Source organism: Leptosomus discolor, chromosome 1, assembly GCF_034619465.1.
Source record: "Leptosomus discolor isolate bLepDis1 chromosome 1, bLepDis1.hap2, whole genome shotgun sequence".
Lineage (NCBI taxonomy): Eukaryota > Metazoa > Chordata > Aves > Leptosomiformes > Leptosomidae > Leptosomus > Leptosomus discolor.
Genome location: NC_141391.1, coordinates 201644149 through 201659877, shown reverse-complemented (window position 1 = coordinate 201659877; position 15729 = coordinate 201644149). Strand labels below are relative to the sequence as shown.

Sequence of the window (15729 nt, the reverse complement as noted above, 5' to 3'; positions counted from 1 at the left end):
ATTTCCACAAATACCACAAAAATCACCACTAGCAACTCTACCTGTGATTGATAAAGCGAATATGTATATATATATGAATGAAAATATATACATGCATGTCTGTGTGTATATATATAAAAAGCTGTTATAAATTACCGGCAGCAGTCAATAGTATGGCAACAACCAAGTAGGTTGTATATACTATTACAGGTTACTACAAACTTATCACTAGTGAAGCAGACTTATCAGTAATATAGCAGCAGGTATACTTATGATAGATTACTTACATGCGCATGTATATGTATGGTCACAATAACACCAGTATCAAGCTTATTAGACAGATCTCAGAGGGTGCCAAATCATCCTGGAGGGGAGAACAAACTGATACCAGAGGGGGACCAAACCATCCCAGAAGTGGGAGGACAAACCATACCCTCCCCAGCAAGGGTCCAAGATCTCTTAGAAGGTTTCTGCAGAGAGTTCAGCCTATTTAGGAAAGGAAAAGTAAGTGCAGCACAGGAAGTTCTCGGAGAGAAGCTTCATTTTGGATAAAAATTAAGTCATTTTTATATCACAGAGAAATAAGGTGATGTAGGACACCACCACTTCAGCAACCAAGAGATGCTGTTAATTTCTGTTTTTCACCCAATAGGTGTTGATGTTTTCTGTTCTCTCAGGACAGTTTTTATTTTTCCAGACAGTTTTCCTGTTCTTGCAGATAGAACAGCCTATGGCAGTTACCAGTTCTTACTTTTTCAGGATTTTCCCTTTTTTTCCAGACTGTTTTTCACCTCTTCACCTGATAAGTTGCTGTTATAGTTCCTTGGTTTTGTGCTTATCAATGGTATCTCAGGAAGTCTCCGGTTTCTAGGTATACATCTGTGTACTTCAAAGAGGCCAGCTGTACTTCTCAAGGATCCTTCTGCTTCCCAGGCCTCGTTTCTAGACTGGCTGGCATTTTCTCTGTCGGTATTTCAGCAGACATTTTCTTCTGTTAGTAATACTCCCCTTCTGACCGGGTCACACTTATGGCTGCTCACATCACCTGCATGTGCAGTTAAGACGTGCACTGAGCCTCTTATAATATTTTAATGTTTCTTGCCCAGCAAGAGATAGGAAGCTGTGGTTGGTATGCCTGTGAGGGAAGTTATGGAAGCTGACTAAACTTGAAGCTGAAGCTTGCCCTTTTATGTTTTACCCTTTTGGGTGTGTGTGGACGATGTTTGAATTTTGACTGTCTGAAGATGAAATCCAAGGAGCATTCCGTCCTCATGGTCAAGGAGGATACTCATCTGTAAAACTGGGATACCACGATGAAATGGTCTTACGGGTTCTTCTCAAGGGTCCATGACCTCTGCTGTTTGTACCCAACTTCACTCGTGCTGCAGGAGAAGCCCCCAGGGCTACAGAAATGGCCTGTGTAAGTTCAGTTCAGCTTGGCCAAACTGTAGATTACTTCAGGGGAGAAAATGAGGAAGAACGTCTTTCCTGCCCTCCCCCCACCGCCCCCCCCCACCCCTCACCCCCCCTGCTCTGTGGTCCCTGTTGCTTAGCAAACTTTGGAGTATTTAAGTAACCAAACACGGATGCTTTACAATGCCAGACCACACTACTGCCAAAGGAGCAACAAATAGTGCTTTAAAGAGTTGGAATGGCCAGAGCTGGATTTGAATTGCAGTCATGTACGTGAAAGTTAGGAAATGCCGTGATATGTGAAGCTGTGACAATCCTTAACGATGAGATGCTGTAATTTTGGTTCATTGTGTGCCCTTTAACTCTGCTTCTTTGCATAAAGAAATTCTGCATTCCTGGCACTGCTTGTCCTCCTAGTGGTCACATCTCTGGGGGTTTGGTTTTGTTTTCAATAGAACAAGATGTAGCACAATCAGAACAACTGGAATTAAGGAAGCTGGAAGATCTGAGTAGATTCTCAAGGGCGTTGAGGTTAATTTACACTACTTGTGGTTTTCTTATGTACACGCAATGCATAGTCACTTCCTCTTTAAAAAAAAAAGTGCTTAATGAAGATTTTTTCTTTCCCTTTAATGGTCTTCAGAAGATAACATCCCTATGAAGCTTTGGAACTTTTTGTGATATCTTGCTGATATTGCACAAGCTGCACTGCATTTCAAGTGCAACAGATGTTTCCCCTCAGCTGTGTGCATGCTCTTGTTCTGAAACAAGGCAAGCCCTTGAAAGTAGGGTAAGCTAATTATAAACGTAGTTTTCTTGTTGGATTTAAAATTCCTTGTGGACACATAATTAGGAACAGCTCCGAGTATAGGTATGCCCTTATGTCCATATCTTTCTATATATTTACAGGAGAGACAATAACTGCAGCAACAGTGAAAATTCCCTTCCCTACACTTGGGAGTAAATTTCAGTTTTAGTTGCTGGAGGATAGCTTGGTTTCTGTGCTCCAACTCTTCTCTCCGGGGTCACTAACAAAGCATCAATGGGGAGATGACAGCACTCCTGTTTGGTGGAATTAAACCTGTAGCCTCACGGTGGAAGCCATCATGGTGTCCTCTCAATTCATGTGTTTTTCCTATCTCTCCTAATTCTGTGCTCTAAACCTCTTAGTGCTGAAGGAATACAGATAATCTACCACCACCTAATTTGCACAACAGATAAAGTGATTGGAGATACTGCACAAGGGCCTCCTGCAGAGGGGGGAGAGTTCATCAGTTCTTCTGAATATTTGCAGCAGGGCTTCAGACTTTCTCAAAACACATCTTTGGAGTCAGAGAGGCTCAGATATCAAAATTATCTGATTATCAAAGGTTTACAAGGCAATATGTGAAGAGAAACAGAAGATGATGCTGGAGGGTAGAGCATAATATATGAATCTTGTAAAATGATGTAAAGCCTGAACCCCTGTGTCTGTGTTGATAGTGGAATTACCAAGTATTTTCTGTTCTGGTTGCTTTAAGCTTGAAATACACTGTTCTACTATTTATTTTTGACATTGTGCTTAAAAAACAGCCTGAAGAACAAAATGTAATTTTTTTGTTTAAAAAAAAAAAAAACAAACCAAAAAAAAAAACCCCAAAAAGAGATTCTCAATCTTCTCTTCATCTTGTCTCTTGTATACCTACCTATCAGGGAAAAGTGATCAGTGACAGTGACCCCATTGTAGCTCTAGAGTGAAATAAGGTCATGAACAAGGATACTGCCAGTGACAAAGAAGCAAGGCTAATTAGCCACAAAAAAGCATTATGCATAGTTCATTATAATTTCTCACAAAAAAAGTTATGAGAGTGTGTATATGTGTTTGTATAAGGAAACGTGTGTGTATATGTATTTATATACAAATTATTACATGGAATTTAGTAGGGCACACTGTATCCTCAGAAAAGGGTAAAAATCTGAACTTAGTTCCTTGTCTCATAACACCTTCTTAAAACTGTAAGGTACTCGGGTCCATAATGGGACCATCTGACTTACATAAAAATACAGAGGTGCCAGAAATTGATGGATAAGAGGGTTATATGGCATTGTATAACTTTATGTGAGTATATGGGTTTTTTTTCCCTACCCATAGTCATGGGGGAGAAAAACAGGTTGGGTTTTTTTTTCTTGTTGTGACACTGGATTTAGTGATAGTCTTTTGTGCTGATTATTTCTTTGGGGAATAAAGGGTAAGTCACATTTAGGTAAAAGTAACTTGTACCAAAGGCTTGTTTTTGATACATTGCAACTTGAAAAGAAAACTTTAAAGTTGGTTTTCTCCTTGCTTTAACCATTGTAGCTAAACATTTTGTACATGATACAGCTGTGTGCTTTTTGTGAAGTCTTTCTAGCCCTTGATTACTTGTTTTTTCTGGTCAATATATTTCGTATAGCACAGATTAAAAAATCCCCACCTAATCTGTGATAATTAGGTTTTAATTTTCTTATAGAAATACTTCAGAGTAACTAAATCTTTTTCTTCTCCCTTAATTAACAGAGGAGGAGCTCAGGAAGCTGAGAGAAGAAACAAATGCTGAAATGTTAAGGCAGGAGCTAGAAAAGGAACGGCAGAGGAGATTAGAACTAGAACAAAAAGTCAATGAAGTACTTAAAGCAAGGTAAGACAAATACCTAAAGCAAGGTAAGAGAAATATCTTTACTGTAAAGCTGAAAGCCACTTGAGATCTCTGACTGTCTCTGAGAGTTCTGGTGAAAGCATCCATTTCCAGCCTAGGCTCTCTTAAAATAAGTTATTACCTCACAGGGAGAGAAGCTGTTTATATTTTCTTGTAAAAGTATATCTTGTACACCCATGTACACCTGAATTAGTTGACCGTCCATACAGCCCTAGCTACAGAGGTGTCCAGATGCTTGTCTAGTTAGGATATTCTTCATTTCACTTTCTCTGATGCCCTCCCTCTGGGATGTCACCTACCAGGGGCTATCAGCTTGCACTGTGTACTACAGAATGCCAGAGCATTTGCCATGCCATTCCATACGCTTTGCCTCTTCAAAACCTCTGTCATCTCCAGACTGCCCTGTCCTTGTTACCTCTGTTCTAGCAGCAGCAAGGACATCCCAGTACCACAGCACAACCTTAAATGTGTGGGAGTGAGTAGAGTTTGAGCCTTCCTTGCCACCGCAGTGACAAATGGAAATATGCCTCCCTATACACTTAAGTCCTTTCAGGCTTGAGGACACCCACCTTGATGATGCAAAGCATCACATTTGATGTTGTCTCTTGTTAGTCTGCCTAGCTGCAAGGACTTTAGATCTTAAGACCATAGCAGCTGCTTGGCGGCCTTGTTGGTCTAGACCACTTGCATACATAGCTGCCTGCGTTACCTTCCTAGCAGTAGCTCCGATTACTTGGCTGAGTAGCAGAGTCTGTGGTTCACCATCAGCTACTGTCATCAGGTGACTGTGCAGGCTGAGTTGGCAATCACGTGCGATAGGCACTGCCAGTTAGTTAGAGGTGACAAGCAGGAACAAACAGGCAAAACTTTTTGCTTGGATACGAGGTTTCCCGATGCCATACAAACTCTTCCCAGCCTACTGCTTCCTTGTGTACTCATCCTGAGTGTAAAAATGCCTGTCTTGTCAGGCCAGCAGTCCACCTCCACTGGTAACAATGGAAATAGGAGCCATTTATAGGAAACGTGAGCCTCGTTGCTTTCTGTGGTCTGTTTACCTCCTACTCCTATAGAATTATTTAGGTTGGAAAAGACCTTTAAGATCATTGAGTCCAACCATAAATGTAACACTGCCAAGTCCACCAGTAAACCATGTCCCTAAGCACCACATCTACACATCTTTTAAATACCTCCGGGGTGGTGACTCAACCACTTCCCTGGGCAGCCTCATCCAGCACTTGACAACCGTTTTGCTGAAGAAATTTTTCCTAATGTCCAATCTAAACCTCCCCTGGCACAACTTGAGGCCCTTTCCTCTAGTCCTATTGCTTGTTACTTGGGAGAAGAGCCTGACCCCCACCTCACTGCAACCTCCTTTCAGGTACTTGTAGAGCGTGATAAGATCTCGCCTCAGCCTCCTCTTCTCCAGCCTAAACAACCCCAGTTCCCTCGGCCACTTCTCATAAGCATCCACAAACACTGCCTTTAGGAGTATTGGGAGGTACATTGCTGCCTTTTTGCTTCAGTATCTGTTTGCAGACCTGTCATCCATGGATTTATTTAACCCCCTCTTGAAAGTGCTGGAGCTATCTACCACTGGAACCAATGGAGTCAACACATTACAGAAGTCCACTCTTGACTCTAAAGAAGCGACTTATTTTCTTTCCTTTTTAACAGACTTCTTACTGGTTTTAAGAAGTGCTCAGTAGTTACACAATTGTGAGATTTAGTGAATAACTGTTCAGGATGCAGCTTATTTACCACCCTTGATCAGTCCTTTCCTCTTACTCTTCTCTCCAGACTGAAGAGTTCCAGCTTTTCCAGTTTCTCCTTAAGAGTACTCCATCCCTTTCACCAATTCCGTTGCCGTTCTTTGACTGTTCTGTCTTAAGATGAAGAGGCTGAGTTCAGGCAGTATTCAGAGTGTTCATTCACCAAGGCTTTAGACAGAAGATAAATTAGCCCTTCCCTCTTATCCTCAGATTGTGAGATGCAAATTCCACATACTTGTCTTTAGCGCTGGCATAGGCCTTTAGGCTTTCACCTGAGAGCAGGTATGCCTGGGCTCTAGGTCACACGCAGAGAAGGGGGGGAAGCGATCACATTGTTGCTGGGAGTCCTGGAGAAGGATGAGGAGCCATCTTCCTCTGCAAGAAGGTACCCGTCATCCTGTCCTATTTCAGAGTAGTGAGGGTGGCCCAGGGTCTGATGTGGCCCACTGCAGCTTGTGAGTACCTGCGTTTTGCAGAAAAAAGCATTTGAAGACCTTTGTTTATCAATATTAGTGTCAACATCTGTGCCTTGTTGGGCTGTGGACAACAGCAAATCTCTAGCAGGCGTGACGTTGCTAAATTAAGGTAGGATCACTTGTCTGCCTCAATGCGGTATTCCCATTTAGATATCCTAAGGATTACACTAGCCCTGTTAGCTTGGGTATTGCACTTGGGGATTACATTCAGCCAATTATCTCCTTTACCCAAGTCGTCTTCTATCTGGTCTTACTAGTATTACAACCTTTTTGGGACAGGCAGGCGTATGTAAGATGACAACAAAATAAGACTGAAAATTTCCCAGTTTCTACCCAGAAGAAGAAAAATCAGATTGCCTATGTTTTTTCCTTAACTTGTGCTCTACTACGTGAAATTCTTCTTCACTGCTTTCTCTCTTTTTGCACTTCACTTTAAAATACCTTTATTAGGATTACAGATGAAGTGTTGGCTGACGCAATCAAATATGTAATAGACTAAACTTACACCTGATGGAAACTTAATTTTATTAAGCAAAGTAAGAGCAGAAAGTTGTCTCTGCTTACGTCAACAAAACCAAATGCTCCATGCTTCTGTTAGGTAATTTTTCATGCAGTCTTTAAATAGATATTCATATAAACATATTTGCATGTACTCTTCTTTTTACTTACCGAAGTAAACTACTAATGAAAACCATGCTGTGGTGTACGAAGGAAGAAATTATTTTAATAGTTTCAGTATTCAAAAGTATTTCTGAAGTAGTTCAATACGTGTAGCCATATAAATACATGCTGCAAAGTGTTCAGCAAGGAGAAAACAATGAGCTAACAATGTATGGGTTTTTTATTAGTTTTTTTTTAGGAAGAACATGGGCTTCTTTCATTGAGTTGTGCACAGGGAGGAGTGGAAGAGGAGGATTTTTAATGGTTTTGTTGTTAATTGTTTGTATGTCTGAGTATTCAGAAACATGGTGGCCTCAGCTGAAGTTTTCCACAGGCGCACCTTGGGACGTCCAAGCATTTGGTATGACAGCTGAAGCTTATGACAGTGCGTAAATAATTTGGAATAGTCTTGGAGAGCAATGCTTGTTTAGTGTAAATTGTGGGCTGTTTACTGCCTTATTTTACAAATTGTGAGCTAGCTCCATCACACAGGGGAAAAAAACAAAAACCAAACCAACAACAAAAAACCAACCAAACCAACAACAAAAAAACAACCAACCAAACAAAAGTTCTGCTGCAACATCTACCAGCAAGCTGTGACTTATGCAAACCTTTTTATTAGTATCATTGGAAACTATTTTTAAGAGGAGTAAACAGACTGCTTCTGCATAAGCCACTGTTCCTTCTGTGCCACTTATCGTGGCTAACTCTTCTTGGCCTCTTGTTAAATTACGTCATCTTCCACATGCGTGATGTTTTGAGCACGGCTGACTTTGTCCATTGAGAAGATGCCTCAGCTTGAGATTGCCCTGAAGGCTGGAAACATTCCCTCCTGGAAGGATCCCTGTCAGTCTGGGACTCTGCACATGTAGCAAGAACCTGAGACCCAGGTCAAAAGTTTGTTACCTGGCTGCCATGCTGTGCTGGGCTTGCTGACATACTCAGTTGGCTGAACTTTGTGCATGCCTATTTTTAACTTAATAGATTTGGTGACAGGCTGCTGGTAAAGTAGCTCCTGTCAAGAGTTTCTTTTAAATTTTTTTTCTACCCATGAATGTTTAGATCTTGCACAACTTTGGGTTGATGGCATTTCTTCAGAGATCGTTTCTTTTGTTTGAGAAACTACAAATTAGCCATGTAAAACATGGATGAGAAGGGCAAAGGCTTCTGAAGCGTTTGGTGTATTTTAGTAGGAAAGAGGTGCAAAACATATGAAAATGGTTTAACTTAGTTTTGTGACAGCTCCTCAGGTTAAGCAGCCATGCATACCTGGATGATATGTCTTTAAACTAGGCTGTGAAAATGCTCCTTATTTTTGTATTTCTGAGGTTGGAAGGTGATTTTGATGGAAGTGTGCACACGTTCATGTTGATTTGAGCAGTGAGAAGGATGTAACAGCCTTGACTGGCTTCCACAACAGCTGTTGAAAGAATGATGATGGGTTGCTTGTGAACTTGGAGTTAGTCTGTGGGAAAATTGCTTTTAATACATTTAAGAACATCCTAGCAGCGACTGGGCCTGTTCTGTGCAGCAAGTCTGGTCTTCACGCAGTTGATGTGGGGAGTCTGTTGATTCGTGTATGCCTCAACTCGCAACTGTATTCAAGGCCTAATATGCACAAATCAAAAATATTTATTTAAGGTAAATGGCCTTCAGCGCCAAGGCTGCCTTAACTTTTGTGTCATACTTGCAGCTACAAAAACAATGCTTTGGTGCTATTCTGTGGGGCAGCACTGAGTGGACGTTGTGTCGGTGTGTGCTCATCATTTTTGAATGGTACATATGTATTGGTCATGAACAGCTCTAACATTCATGCTTCCCTGACTTCAGTATATTTAAAAAAAAAAACAAAAAAACCCAACAAAAAGGCACATTGGTGTTTGTCTTCTCTTGTTTTAATCAGCCCATACTTTTAAATGTGTGCAATCTCCAGTTGCATAAACACAACCTAGCCTCAGGTTGGGGATCTGTTGGTGTTACCAATCACACCCTTTTTTCTGGATGGAAAGCTGAATGCCAGAGGAATTCATGCAGCTTGTTTTCTTTGGTGCAGGCTTCTGTACCTGCATAGGAGCACGACCTTTTGCATTGTTCTGGGGAACCAGCCTTTTAACCGATCTCTGGCATGAAGAGAGGTTGAGAAACTGTAGGAAAGATAATTCCTCCCCTCAGTCAGTGGTCTTGATGTACTGGCAGGTTCAACATGACCTGGTTTTGGGATTGAACTTCCCAGTGGGTATGCAGGCATAAACAATGAATTCTGAGCTTCCTGGCCCAAATCTGTCTTAAGTGGCTAATTATAACCTGATTCACAGGTGCAGTAATGAGCTGTCATTAACCTGATGATATGTAAAGGTCAGGTTCTTCATGGGGAAGGAGTAATGGGCAGATGGCAAGTAAGACGTTGCCAAAAAAGATGAAACAAAAAAGGACCAAGAAGGGCCAAAGCCAAACCGTCATGTGCTCCTGTTGGAGCCCAGTGAGGCTGCTATCCAGAACTGCTTCTTGATGAGATTTTCTGGGTTTTTTTTCCCCAAGAAACATGGGGAGTAATGACGCTGTGCTGCTCCCCAGCATGTCAAAGAAAGACCTAGCCTGAAGGCTCTGACAGCTGGCGGTGGTGGGATTCCATCTCTGCTCTGTCACCGGAGCCATTCAGGTATGACATCCCCCAGTGCCTTCACACAACTGGAGCAGGTTGAGTGGCTTCTGCCTGTGTGAACCTGCTTGTGAATGACTACCTTGTTTCTACCTAAATGTGTCTTCAGCCTCAGTGAAACACAGTGACAGATTGTGGATGAAAATGCTCGCTTATGTGGTGTAACCATCTGATGTGCTGATAGAGGAAAACAGGACACTGCTGTATAATGGTGTCATGGTTTAACCCCAGCCGGCAGCTCAGCCCCACACAGCCGCTGGCTCACTTTCCCTCAGGGGAATCGTGGAGAGAATCAGAAGGGTAAAAGTGAGAAAACTCATGGGTTGACATAAAGACGGTTTAATAAGCAAAAGCTGTGTGTGCAAGCAAAGCAAAAGAAGGAATTCATTTACTCCTTCCCGTTAGCAGGCAGGTGTTTAGCCACCTCCAGGAAAGCAGGGCTCTGTCATGCGTAATGGTTGCTTGGGAAGACAAACAGCATCACTCTGAACGTCCCCCCCCCTTCCTTCTTCCCCCAGCTTTATATGCTCAGCATGACATCATATAGTATGGGATATCCCTTTGGCCAGTTGGGGTCAGCTGTCCCTGCTGTGTCCCCTCCCAACTCCTTGTGCACCCCCAGCCCACTCGCTAGTGAAGTGGTGTGAGGAGCAAAAAAGCACTGCTCAGCAGTAACTAAAACACCCCTGTGTTACCAGCACTGTTTTCAGCACAAATCCAAACCACAGCCCCATACTGGCTACTATGAAGAAAATTAACTCTATCCCAGCCAAAACAAGGACAAACAGTTTGTGCAAATTTGGTCAAGTTACTTGTTGTTTGTCTTTAGAGAGACAGAGCTGGAAATGGAGGAGGTGCAAGGGTGTTGGGGAAGAAGCAAGTAGAGGCAGAGTTTTTAGGTGAGAAACACGTGGTTTGTATAGAAACTGAGGAAAAACAGCACAGAAACTAAAGTTAGTTTAGCTAGAAAAAATAACCTGGTGGAATTTCAGGCGGCTTTTGAAAAGAAGGGTTGCTGCAGATAAAGAAGCAGTGTGAAAAGTCCTGAAGAGGCATGAAAGCAAGTGGCTTTGAAAGCAGAAACCATTGAATTCAGCTTCTCCACACTGATAGATGTCCAGTTATAATTTATAAATCAGTAAATTATTTCTAAATGTTCCTTTTAGAAATGAACGAAGATGTGGAAAGCTCATTAAATGTGGGGAGTGCTTAGGGAGGAAGGGAGGTAATTAGTCCTCTGATTTCTCCATCATACTTGTTGATGTACGCTGATGTTGAGACAGCACACATTAGTAATGCCCATTTCCATGTGCAGACAGAACAGTGAGATCTTTGCCTAATGTGTTTTCTAGAGGAAGAGTGGGAGAGAGAAGTATATATCTGTCTATATTGCTGCAATCTCCCCAGTACATTGGGATCCTTCTCACTCTCCATTTGTTGACCGGCATCCCACTTGGTTCTCTTCCTGAGGAGCAAAAAGATGAAGAGAACATTTGAAAGCACCTATATTGTTTGATATATGAGTGATAATAAAATTGCACTACCGACACAGTTTTGTTTCAAGCAGTAATCTTTTCAATCATACAACTCCCTGTCAAGTAAAGCTTCCTGCGGCTGGTGTTATGTTGTCAAAGCTGCTGCTTCATTAGAAAAATGTTTCTGTAGGATATTCTACATGGATGGCTGAAGACTTTTGGACTGAAGCCTGAAGTATTCTCAAGACAGGTTGGCAGTTGGAGGCTGTGGATAGTGCAAATGTAATTTGAAGCGTTGCACATGTGCAGAATGGCAAAAGCATTTATGTTTTCCAAAATCTGTTCACTTTTAATGGATGAGAATATTATTCTTGACTCATTTTGAAAGATGGCCTGCTACTTGCCATGTATATTTAGAATATTTTTGTCTCAGTTTTTGAGACTTATTTCAATTTAGCAAGTTTTTAAAAAGATACTTTTAAAATTGTTAGTATCTGTGCATTTCAAGAGCTTACAACGTAACTTTTTAAATAATTCTTGACACCTGTTCCTCTCATTGTGAAGATGAGTGGTGTTTGACTCCAGTAACAATGGCAGAATTCAAGGTTCATGCATTAAACTGTCGTTTTGTTCTAGTACTGTGGTTATCAACTTGTGATATGGAATCCCTTCTCGTTTATTACTGTGGGAAAAGTTGGGGCTCTGAAGAGCTTTCTTGGCAGGCGTTGCAATGAATATACGACACAAAGGCACATGTAATGCAACGAATTTGATGATAAATTATGTAGTAGTTGTAAGATGAAATTGAGCTGCCAGTGACAGGAAATGGCTAAACCGCACTTCTCCTCCAGTGGATGGTGTCTCCCTGCATCCTAAGCGCAATGTGCGATGAATGTTTTGAATCTTGTGAAAGAGCATAAGTTTAGTTTTCACTTGTCATGGCTGTATTATCTCAGCTATGGAAACTGTGGAAGTTCCAGTGCCCCCTTTACATAAAAAGGAAAAAATTCTTCATCTGTAGTATTTCACATTGTTTCCGTTTTCTTTGTAGGACGGAAGAGGTGCCTGCAGCTCAGCAATCTGCAAAGCCACAGACACAAGCCAACGGAACAGGTAATCTCGGTCAGATCTCTACTAGCAGTTTGATTAAGTCAGATTTTTTTAACCTCTTTCTTTTGATCCTTAGAAGATGAAACCTTGCTGAAAAACCTGCTGGGTCCTTAAGCAGGCTTCTGAAGAAGCTGAATGTGAAAGACAATTTGAACAGCTTCTTACCTCTCTGTAAATGATTCTGCATTTACTTTTTGTAGTTGACTTTGCACACCTGGGCAAGGAATTTACTGTGTTTTGTAAAGCTTTTAGGAATGTAATGAAACCTGTTGCCTGCATTCATCATTCTTGCATGCCTTGCTGATCCTTGACTTACCAGAAAACAGGTGTAATACATAGAAAAGATGTTACATTTTATTCTCTACTGCAAAAGCTCTTTTATGCCATTAACCATATTACTACTTCCTTTTTCTAAAAGAAGAGACAATCTGGAGAAGGAATAAGCTTAAGAGTTACTCATTTTTTGGATACCTACACTGTCGTCTACATTTCTCAAGCTGCTGCTTATTATGAATTCAATAATACAGTGATTTCTGAAGAAGCAAGGCAACAGGCAGATTCTCAATCTTTCAGTACACTTAAACTTTCCTCCCCACATCTCTTGACTGAGACTTAGGCTTTTAAATCTGTGGATTAAATTTGAAGTTATTCCTCCTGTACTCCCGGCATGTCAGTAGTTTCTGTTATGTGAACTGCAACCTGCCATTTTTTTCTGTATTGTACACTCAAAGTTTATTTCTCAGTACTTTCTGAATGTTAACATGTGGAAGCTGCTTCATAATTTTTTATTTTCAAATGGAAGTGTTGTCTCAACTGTAAACTGTCACTAAATTCCTTGTTTTTCTAGATATCACTGCCATTTATTAATTAATAGTTTGATTCTATTTTATGAGCACTGGTTGCTTTTTCTCACATGCTTAAGAGTGTAGTTTTGGCTGTTGTAGCTGGCTGATCAATCTTTCATGCCTCTGTTTAATCATATCTTAATTTTATGGAGTTCTGTGCTAAGTTTGATCCTGGAATACTTGTGACCAACATCATCTTCTTGACATTGCTGTGTTGACTTACCTTTCCTAAGAACAGTCTGTCTATTCCTTCTAGACAGTGATTTTTCGGAGTTACAGGTAAAGCAAAAGGTGATGGGTTTGTTCTCACTTGTGCTACCTTAAGGCTTTTACTCTTGTATTATTTCCATATACCCATGTTTATATTTTTCCACTGAAACTGACGTACAGAAAGTTTGCATCGCTTCATTACTTTGCCATCCATACAAGACTTTCCAGGCAGTATTATGACTATATATTCCATATATAGAAAGTGGCATATACAGCATAATTTCTGTAGCCTGGCTTTAGAAAAAAGTAAGCGCACATTTTATGTAGAGATACACACACATACATGCAATCTTTACAGCCTGTAAATAGTTGGGAAGTGGTAGTAAAAATGCCTTTTGCAGAATCTCACTTAAGTTTCCATCTCCCTTTCCTGTCAAATTTGTGTGCTTTCAAGGACGTTGTCCTGCTCTCTCCTAAGGAGTGTTTTGCTTTTCACTTGCTTTCTCGAGGTGACCCTTTAGCATAACAGGAGTGCTGAGACTTCTGTCAGTCTTTTGTTTACAGGAACCTCTTAACCAGAAAATGTTTTTACAGTGTTTGCTAAAAAATTGTCGTTTATTAGGATGTTTGAATAATTTATGTACTTCTGGTAATAAGATGCTTCTATGTGCCATACTTAGAGCAAAGGAGGAGTCACTTTTAGTCTTATTTCACCAGCTTAGTCTGGTGAAACCCAGTCAGGGTTTCTGTGCGATGGCAGAAGTAAATTGCATAGTGAGTCTCCGTGAAGAGTGTTGGTGAAGGACAGGAAAGCTGTACTAAGTCTGCTTCCCAATGAAGCATGGTGTGCGGGAGCAGGGGCAGGCTTTGAATGAAGATGTCTTCTAGCGTTATCCTGATACTTAGTGCTTCTTTTTTATAGATAAGCGTAGTCACACAGTCTGTTCGAGACTCCAGAAGTGGTTTTGTGACAAATTTGGGGAGTATGTTGAGGACTTCAGATTTCAGCCAGAAGAGAATACAGTGGAAACAGAAGAGCCACTTAGTGCTAGAAGGTAAATCTCTAATGTGATTCTGAGAAATTGTTGGCTTCTCGGCAAGTTGGTTTTTTCTCTTTTTTTTTTTTTTTTTTTTTTAAACAAACTTTTACATGGTTTGAGTAAGTGTTTGCTTAACAAGTAATAAAACTGAAAGTACAAAGCCATCTCAAAAGATTTGTGAATGCTTTGGACAAAACATGAAATTTGAAATTTATCTGCTGTCTGAGGTAGAATAAGAGTTATATTATTCACAAGGTTCCATCATATGCCTCTCGAAAAGTGTGGACAAAGTCTTAGTTAGGCTGGAGAGCTTTTACATTTCAGTTTTTGGTCTGATGCAAGGTAGGTTGTATTAGTTATTAGAAACACATTTCATAACAGGTAGGATTGAAGCTTTATGCAGAAACATCTAATTTATAACTGTGAGCAGTGTTTCAGGGACCAAATGTACACAACTGCACTACTTGCCTGTTTAACAAGTTGCTTTCATCCATTATTTTTCAGGTTGACTGAAAATATGAGAAGATTAAGTAAGTACTAAGCAGTATTTTATTTTCTGGAAGTAAAAATAGTTCTTAGTAATTCTATTGGGAGTATTGCTGCATTTTAAAATACAGTGTTTTGAAATACTTCTGCCAGTTTATAAGCAGAAATTATTCTGAAATCCTGAATTAGTGTTTGGAGTGCAAAGTAACTTAAAGGAGCAGTGATAGAAGCTTGCTTTTATTCTTGAATTACATAGGTTATATCTGAACAAAAAATGTAATGCTAATTAAAATGTGTAAACATGTAATGAATGAGAACACCGTATTTATCCAGTGGCAAAGGTAATAGTGTTCATACACTTATACCTGAGCTGCTTGTAGTTTGCTTGCTAGTCTATTAGCTTATGCTTTTTAAGAAGGCGGGGTTGGACGATGCATATCCCGAGTGTGTCTTGCATTTCTTTCTCTTGGATTGATGGTAAATTATTTTGGAAGGTGGAGGATGCCAGGTTAAACAAAGCAGTTAAGGTCTCGAAAAGGCTAAGCTTTCCAAAAGGTCTGTGCAGCAAAGAATTGCTAGCCTGGGAAAAAGAAAAAAAAAAAAAAAAGGCTGATTTGTGTTCCAAATTGTTAAATGTAGCGGAGGAGGGTGAAGTTGAAATAAGAGTCTGTAATCTCCACCTAAGGTCAGTTTTGTGCTCCTTATTCTAATACTGGTATCATTCTAGTTTCATTTGGGAGAATACTTGTGACCTGTTCTCTGTGGTGGATGTTCATTGCCTTCAGAATAGTTTTAAAAAAAGGCAGTATTAAGCTTAAACTTTGAGTGGTACTTGGAGAGCCACAAATCTAGATCCCTGTTGTCCAAGGGTGCCTGGTGACCACCTGGAACTCTCAAGAACCTTGTTGCTAGCGGTTTCCAAGTGTTGACCT

General features: G+C 40.6%; 1 protein-coding gene across 1 annotated transcript in view; it reads left to right on the top strand.

The window, feature by feature from the left end:
* The window catches only part of GRAMD4 (GRAM domain containing 4), a 54155-nt gene that overhangs the window by 20677 nt on the left and 17749 nt on the right, over positions 1-15729 (top strand). The window contains exons 3-6 of the mRNA XM_086473800.1: positions 3929-4049; positions 12158-12219; positions 14194-14326; positions 14816-14841. Of these exons, the coding sequence (XP_086329926.1) occupies positions 3929-4049; positions 12158-12219; positions 14194-14326; positions 14816-14841 (342 nt within the window). The remainder of the gene's footprint in view (positions 1-3928; positions 4050-12157; positions 12220-14193; positions 14327-14815; positions 14842-15729) is intronic.